The 8,876-nt window shown below is 40.8% G+C and overlaps 2 protein-coding genes across 2 annotated transcripts; one reads left to right on the top strand and one right to left on the bottom strand.

Annotated features, from left to right (window-relative positions):
- Positions 1–214: 214 nt before the first annotated feature.
- Positions 215–6,445, bottom strand: LOC127360794 (GTPase IMAP family member 8-like). Its single transcript, XM_051395249.1, is given in 7 exon segments — positions 215–555; positions 558–1,607; positions 1,749–2,969; positions 3,383–4,027; positions 4,241–4,300; positions 5,808–5,845; positions 6,369–6,445. Coding segments are annotated over 6 exon segments (3,249 nt in total). The 5' UTR covers positions 5,827–5,845; positions 6,369–6,445; the 3' UTR covers positions 215–301.
- Positions 6,446–6,490: 45 nt separating this feature from the next.
- Positions 6,491–8,543, top strand: LOC127360795 (radial spoke head 14 homolog). Its single transcript, XM_051395250.1, has 4 exons — positions 6,491–6,665; positions 6,773–7,021; positions 7,477–7,579; positions 8,092–8,543. Exons 2-4 carry the CDS (start codon positions 6,832–6,834, stop codon positions 8,276–8,278), a joined length of 480 nt encoding a protein of 159 aa, XP_051251210.1. The 5' UTR covers positions 6,491–6,665; positions 6,773–6,831; the 3' UTR covers positions 8,279–8,543.
- Positions 8,544–8,876: the final 333 nt, after the last annotated feature.

The raw sequence follows: 8,876 nt of genomic DNA, 5'->3' as shown, positions 1-8,876 counted from the left end.
ACATTTGCGAGTCCTTTTTCTTGCATTGATTCATTTCTGTGTGCATTTATCCATTATGAGACTGTTCTGGCTCCATAACCCTTCACTTCTGCTAGCTCTCTCCCTCTGAGCAAATTTAAAAATTGCATCAGCCATCCAACTCCACAACACTATAGCACCCAGTACCTCCCACTTCCATTGATTGAGGCTGTTATTAACCTGTTAAACACAACTGTTTTTGCATCCATCTGGACCATGTTCCACTTTATTGTATATATTTTTTACATTGTATTATATGTGGGGGGTTTTTTCCATTTGAATTTCATGACGTAAAGTAGTCCCCTCCGGCTTCTTCTTCATATGTCTTCTTCAGATTCTCCAGTTTTTTCCTATACTTCTTCTCGATGTCTTTTTTCTCTTTTTCCTCTTGTTCTCTTCTGATTCGATCCTCCTCCTTTCTTTTCTTTTCATGGTTTTCTCTTTCCTGTTCGTATTCTTCTTGAAGCTTTCTAAGTTTTGTATATTCCTCCTTTCGTTTCTTTTCATTTTCTTGATATCGTTTTTCCCACCATTCTTTTGTTGTTTCTCCCAGTTCTCTCGTTCTTTTCTCATCTCTTCTCTGCTCTCCTCCAGCTTTCTATCAATGGTTTTCTTTGATTCTGACTCTGATTTTATTTTTTCCTCCAAAGCTTCAACTTTCTGTTTCCACTCCTGTCGTTGAATTTCTTCCTGTTGTTTTCTCTTCCTGTCTTCTTCTTCTCTCCTTTCCTGTTCTTTCTTTCTCTCCTCACATTCCTTTCTGATGTTTTCCTCCTTTTCTTCAAGTTGTTTTTCTCTCAGTTTTCTCTCTTTTTCAGTTTCTGCTCTCTGTTCTTCCATTCGTCTTTTCATTTCTTCCATTTCTTCCTCATGTTTTCTTTGAAGCTCCTCCCTCTCTCTCTTCATCTCTTCCTCCTTCTCCTTCAGGATTCTCTCCATTTCTTTCTTTATTGATGCTTCAGCCTCTTGCAGCAGCTCATTAGTGTAGCAGCTGCCTCCATTTTCCTTCACCATGGTGTCAATCTTGGTTATCAGCTCACTGACCTGTGGTTGTTTGTCATTCTCATAGTTATTAAACACATGGTATCTTCCTCCACAGTCAGAGATCAGCTTCTTAAAGGAATCATCACACTTCTTTTCAATGTATTCTTCAATGGATATCTCCTCATGTTCCAGTGAATCTCCTCCAGTTAAAAGAATGATGGTAAACTTTTCAAAATTCTTCCCAAATCCTTCCTTGATAAGTTTTAATGTCTCCTTCTCCTCTGGTGTTAATCTGCCAATGTGTAACACCAACAGGAAGACATGTGGTCCTGGAGCCAGAAGACTGATGCATTTCACCATCTCCTCATGAACCTCTTCATGAGACAAACTATTGTCAAACAGACCAGGAGTGTCGACCACAACCACCTGACGACCATCAACTTCACTCTGTTCTTTCTGACAACGTTTAGTGACTGATGTTTGGGCTGATTTGGCTTTAAATCCTTTTCTTCCTAGAATGGTGTTTCCTGAAGAGCTCTTTCCACAGCCAGTCTTCCCTATCAGCACAATCCTGAGACACTCTGGACTCCGTTCCTCATCATCACCTGTGAAATATAAAGACCAGGAGTTACTTTTACATTTTATTCACCGTTGGAACAATATAGACTGTAAGGTATAATGTCGCAAGGACACAGAAAAAACATTAGGATTTATTATTGTTTATATTTATCATGTATACAACTTACAGCTGATTGTGCTTTTTGTTTTCAGCCCCTTCAGTTCAGTCTGTAGTGTGGTGATGTTTTTCTGTTGTTGTATGATCTTTTCTATTTGGGCAAATGCAAATTTTTCTATTGTGTAGCAGTGTGGTTTATCTTTGAAGAGTCTCAGTCTTATTTTTTCCACCATGTCCAACAGTTCTGGGATCTGCTGCTTGTCCTTGATGTTGAGAACAACATATCTTCCTCCACAGCTCTGAAGGAGCTTCTGAATGTCTCTGTTTTCTTTCACAAAGTTAACAACAGCTGGAGCTGTAGGATCTGAGTCCACAGTGAACAGAATGATGGTGAAGTCATTGACTAGAGAGTGGAATGTGTTCTGGATGGTCTCTAACTCTCCCTTGTCTTCATCAGTGAGGGGACCCACAGGTAGGACCAGGATGAAGGCATGGACGCCCTCAGGATCACAGAGGGAGATACTCCTGAGTGATTCCTCCATCACTGCCTCCTGAGGTTCTCCATACAAGGCAGGCAGCTCCACCAGGGAAACCCAACGTCCACACACCTCTCCCTGATGTTTAACACACTCTGATGAGTTGGAGACTGAATGAAACTCTGTCTGACCTAAAATGGCCTCGGCTGCTGAAGTCTTCCCTGCTCCTCTCCTCCCACACAGAACCAGGTTTAAAGCTGGTTTGATGGGTTCAGACTTTGGTCTTATGGTCTCTTCAGTGAAGGTGAGGAAGGTTCCTTTGTTTTCATGCACAATGTTCTCAACATTCTCCATTAACAATGTGTGGTTGTTTTCAACCATGTTGTAGTGTCTTCCTCCACAGTCTATAAGGATTTCATTAACAGTATTACTTTTATCCTCGTCATGTGTCATGATGACCATTGAATATTTTAAAGCATCTTGACCAAACAAACTCAGGATGAACTTCAGTGTTTGTCTGTTCTCCTCAGTGAAATCAGAAGGTTTCACTAACAGCAGAAGAACATTTGGTCCAGGAGGACACAGAGTCACACAGTTCTTCATCTCTCTTCTCACGGTCTCCACAGACAGACTGAAGATGTTTGGAGTTTTCACTACTATTAATGGTTTTCCTCTCCACTCTCCATTGGCCATCACACATCGTGCAGTTGAGGACAGTTTTTGGTAATGGAAAGTTTGGTTCTCAATGATGGAATTCCCAAGTTTTGTCTGTCTGTCCTCACTTTTTCCCAAGAGCACAATCCTGAGTCCAGATGCTGTAATACAACGGAGAGAAAGATCAAATGTCACTATAAGACCGAAATCACTTTTCTGACATGAGGAGATCTCTTGAGTCATCTACAGACTTGACAATGTTCTAACAACCACTCAATCCGTTTGCGGATTGAAGAGTCACAAATCACACACCAGTATGTACCAACAGCTGGACAATTAGGAAAAAGCAGCATTTCCCTTAAAATTTCTTTTGAAAATGCAAAGTATCAAAATATTAGTGTAACAGATAAATAAACATACCAGGTACCTTTTTTTTAGATAAAGATACTAACATGAAATTATTTTAAATAAATTTCAATTTTAATTATTAATAATTAAATAGCAGCTTAATATTCTAATTTAATCAAAGAAGATTTGTGTGATTAAAGTTTTCATTGTCAGAATAGTTTCTTACCTGCAGTTTTAACAGCATCTGTGATAAAAGTCTGAGTTTCCTTTTGTTTTGGACTTCGATGATGACCTGGTAAAGTTGATGTTGGGTCCTCAAATACATCACAGCTGACACATTCTCCATTATTCTCCTTCACAATTTGACCCAAGCGTGTTAACAGCTCTGAACGTTCAAGGTTCTTCAGCTTCAAATATCTGTATCTACATTTTCTGATCATGTCTTTTAATGGAGGACGTTCCAGGTATTTTTCTATCAAACCTGGACTCTCCTCTCTGGGTGTTGATATCAGAACCAGAGAATGATCAAATGATTGATCACTGAAGAGTTCAAGGATTGATTGTAGTCTCAGTTTGTGTTCCTCAGTGAAGTCTTCAGGCTGTAGAACCAGCAGGAACACATGAGGTCCAGGATCAGAGAGTCTCAAACAGTTTTCTACATGTTCTGTCAGTTTGTGTTGAGAGATGTTGGGATGCAGCAGATCTGGAGTGTTGATGAGAACTATTTCTTTCCCCTTCAACTGCACTCTTTCTCTCAGGAAGCAGTCTGGTTCTTCTTCAGTGTTGAACTTAGTCTCTCCCAGTATGAAGTTCCCCACTGAACTCCTCTCAGACCAGCTGTTCCCCAGCAAAACAACCCTCAGCTCAGACACTGAAAAGAAAACAGTGAATTAGAAAAACCTTCTCAGTGTAGACCTTATCCAAAGTCAATACAATAACAATGTATTTATTCACTGTTATCAAGAAACAAACAAATTCATCAATGAGCTTCAAATGGAATAAAATGTGAGTTTGTACCCTCAACCAACAAACACTGTAATTAGATGTTAATGTACAGAGGAATCATTGACTCAGTTTAACTCACTGTAAGGTGGCAGCCATTGTAAGCTGCTGCTCAGTTTCAGTGGTTGCAGATCATCTGTCACTGTAAAGATACAGAACACTGATTCACTCACATGTAATCTTTAACTACTGGGAGGACATATTGCTGATTATCAATTATCATCAGTGTCAACTTCACTGTTAGTCCCTGAGCAGAGTCTTAGTCGACCCACTTTTTATTGGTCGGATAGTCACAGAAAAACAAAAACAATGTTGCCACAGGGACCATAGTATCAGAGGACCTTTTCTTTCTTGTAACACAGGAAGTCACTTTCCAGTGCATCTACTGTCAATGTGTTGCATATGCTAGCTGCTGCCAATACATAGTTAGGGGTCATATTAGCTTGCTTCCTTTGAGGTCAAATGACAGGGGGAGCAGGGACCCAGCAGGGAATGCTCCCAAGGAGCAGGACCAACCAGCAGAGACCAGCTGATTCCCAGCGGCTCCGACCAGGACTCTGACTCTGGGGATAAAGACCCGGCGGGTTCAGGCAGCAACAGAGGAATGAAACGGAGGAAGAGGAGCCGGTGTGTAGTCAGTTAATTAGTCAGTAACTGTTAACGTTATCCATCATCCATCGTATCGATCAGTCCAACAGGATTAGTTTCAGTGAAGTTGGAAGTTATTTATTCTGTGTGTTGAACAACCAGACTGTGTGATGTTACACTGTGTTGGAATAAATGAACTAAAGGTTCAGTCTCCTTGCTGCTTGTTCTGACACATTCACAGTCATTACCGCTGTTAGTGTTAGCATCTAATAGGATGCTATCCACATTATAATCAATCAATCTCTGGGAAACATAAAAATAATATATCCAAGGATTCCAATAGCTTAGGAAATGATCAGAATTGATTATACAAGGTGGCAGATTCAGATACAGAAATACTATTCTTACCCTGAACCAAGGAACACAATACTTTATATTTATTTTAATTAAATGACACAGGGCTTTAAAAGATAAAAAATAGTTCACACAATATAAAGTGTAGTAAACTAATTATTGACTCAAATCTGAACACCTATACCTTAGTAATGAGGATGATGGGATTTCTTTTAAGTATTTTGTTTGTGGAAATTGTGTCATTAACAGATTCAACATGAACAAATGATAGAAATTGAAAGTCTGTGAAACAACACATTTGACTGTGATCATAAATCATGCTGGAAAACACCATCAGTCTTGAAATAAATAATAATTAAAAATAATTAGCTGCACAAGATCTGCTTCCTCTGTATATTCTGTGCTGCTCAGTTCTTGTTCCACACATCAGCTACAGAGTAGAAATATAGATATAGTTATAACACTAAGATCAGAGAGCAAACTGATGAACAACATGATCTGACTGATTAGTGTTGCACAAATACCAGCAAATATTTATTGATGAGTTAGCACACTAATGAAAATGACATCACAGTTAACCACAAGAGCATTGCTATGGTAACAGTGGTTATAATGATGAACCCAAAACAACCTTACTCAGCGGATATGGAGCTCTATTGGTGCAGGGATGGATAATAATGAGAATAATAAAGTCTGACTGAACCCACCTGCTGCTGCAGTCGCCATGATGTCACTCTGTCAAAATCTGAAGAGAGGAAGTACATTTTTTATTAAACACAGACACACACACACAAACACACACACACACACACACACACACACACACACACACACACACACACACAAACAAACCAACACCAAAGCCTCTAAAACAGCATTATGGCTCTTCTGTGATGACAGACTTGACAGAAATCGTTAAAAGAAAACCACATTACTTCCTCCTCCTCTCATAATCTCTAAAATGGCGTCTCCTCCCTTCAGCCTAAAAGTTTCTAGAAGCTTTATTCCCAGTGTGTCAGTAAATCTCCTCATTCCAGAGAGATTGTGCAGATTAAACACTGAAAACATATGAGGAGCTCTCGGTTGAGCCCAGAACACACAGACAACAGTGGACTGACGGAGGAGGATCGATCATTAGAATTATTAACTAATAAGTTCATTAATCAGTTAATCATCCTGCAGTTCTACCATCAACAATACCGATCAACTACTCTGACTTTAACCACCTGCTGCTTTTTCTGTCTCTAGTTCTGCTCCAGTTCACTCACCCGCTGGATGTCTTGCTGCTGCACAACCATCAGTCAAAGTGAAAGTGAAAGTAAAAAACACTCACTGCAGTCAAACAGAGGACTCATTTCCCAGCAGCCTCTGCGCGTCTGAACACACAGCTGTTTTATTGTGTCTCCTTTGCAAACAGACCCATTGTGATATTTATTCTGACAGGTTGATGTTTCACATATTCTCTAATACTGGTCAGTTGTATGTTACAACAAAATGTATCTTTCTCTCTCTTTATCAGCTAACGGACACTGATCAATACCAACGGGTTCCTCACCTTTCTACCGGTAATGTTCTATAAATAAAACTGGTTTCACAGGTGATTCTGTAGGTTAGAACCCGGAAGTGGCGTCCCGACTGCGGTTACTAGGCAACCTTGTTGTTGTTGTTGCAGCTGTTAACCGATCGGACCGTCCCGGTAGAAGTTCGTGATTAAGAAAGCTGTTTATATTGATGAAGTACCGGATGGCCGGCGGCGGTGTGATGGACCCGAGCCGGGCTCCGGTGGCCTTCGGCCGGCGGGCGGTTCCGCAGCTGTTCGAGGAGCTGCAGCAGCCGGAGGAGGAGCGCAGACAGCGGGCTCTCAACTCTCTGTGCGACCTGATGCACGACCCGGAGCGGATCTACCAGACCGTTAACGGCGGTAACTCTCACCGACAGATCCGGTTCTACACCAATAACTCTAAAAGTTCACATCTCCATTCACACATCCAACATTTACATTTTATTCCACTTAAATAGACTTTAAATATAAAGGACTGCACACACACACACACACACACACACACACACACACACACACACAGTTATAAATCACAAGTTTAACAGTTTATACAAAATAATCACAGGGTTACTATTAAAAAGTAATCTGATTACCTGTTAAAAACATGTAGTCAGTATCCTAATCCAAGTATCATAATATTAAAGTAACTTTACTTTCTGTTACTTATCAAGAGAAATATCAATAATCAATAAGTATTGATCAGAGTGTATTCGAGTGTTTTTAAATAAGAACTGATGTATTCTATAATTCTAATCCATATTTGTAGTAAACATTGATTCTATATATTATTATTAATCTCTTTGTTCTTTCTTCAGGTTTTCTGGAGCAGTTGAAGGTTTTGATGAAAGACGACGATTCAACAGTCAGAAAGAAAACCTGCAAACTGCTTCACATACTGACTGCTCACAGCATCGGCAGGTACAGACAGACAGGAGACAGACAGACAGGGAGACAGGCAGACAGGAGACAGGCAGACAGGAGACAGGAGAGAGACAGACAGGAGACAGGCAGACAGGAGACAGGAAGACAGACAGGAGACAGTAGACAGGAGAGAGACAGACAGGAGACAGGCAGACAGGAGGATGACAGACAGGAGACAGGCAGACAGGAGGATGACAGACAGGAGACAGGCAGACAGACAGGAGGATGATAGACAGACAGACAGACAGACAGACAGGAGAGAGACAGACAGGAGACAGGCAGACAGGAGGATGACAGACAGGAGACAGGCAGACAGACAGACAGTAGACAGGCAGACAGGCAGGAGGATGACAGACAGACAGGCTGACAGACAGACAGACAGACAGACAGACAGCAGATTGATCATTAATTGTTTCCTGATGAGCTGTTTGTATTCTCTGCTGTGACCAGCAGGAGGCGGTATAACACAGCAGAGACTTCCAGGTTGTTTCTCTGCTCTCCTCCTGCAGACAGGCCCTGCTCTCCTCCTCCCTCCTCCCTCCTCTCTCTCAGCTGTTGGATGACTCCTCGTCCTCCTGCAGGAGGAACGTCCACCGAGTGCTGAACCGCCTCAGTCTGCTGCCTGCAGGTTCTCATCCCGTCTCATTCTGCACTCTTTGTTCGGTTCATAAATCAGAATCAGAAATACTTTATTGATCCCCGTTTGTTACACATGATAAAGAATATAAATAATAATACTTATATTACAATAAAATAAACTCAAACTCTCCTCGTTCCACAAGAGGAAAAACAGACGAGTAAATTATATTTGAAGCATTATTTCTATAATTACTAAATATATCAGTGGCACACAGGTAAATAAAAACAAGAAACATATCACAATAAAATGTCGATAGTAATAATTATGAATCATTTCTAATGATCATTAATAAAGAGCAGCTGACTAAAGGTTTAACTATTACATGTGTTCTTGAAATGAAATGAAATATGTAAATGTAAGCTGGATGAAGCAGACTTTATATTCAGTTTCAGTGCGATTGTTAACGGCTGTAAACTGAAAACTGCAGTAAACAGTCTGATCCCTGCAGGTTCCATGTTTCTGCAACTCAGGGCCGGCCCAAGCCTCCATGGGGCCCTAAGCAAGAATTTGATTTTGGGGCCCTCTATTACTGCCATGTGTCTTTTTGGGAATGTGAATGTGTCCTTTATAGGCAGTGGCCCTCTTAATACCTGTTCAGTCCTTTCTGAGTCTGACAGGAAACAGGGACACTCAGCTGGGTCAACTGGCGGAGCT

Source organism: Dicentrarchus labrax, unplaced genomic scaffold (genome assembly GCF_905237075.1).
Source record: "Dicentrarchus labrax unplaced genomic scaffold, dlabrax2021, whole genome shotgun sequence".
NCBI lineage: Eukaryota > Metazoa > Chordata > Actinopteri > Moronidae > Dicentrarchus > Dicentrarchus labrax.
The sequence above is the reverse complement of the archived record's forward strand: the minus strand, read 5'-3'. Positions and strand labels throughout refer to the sequence as shown.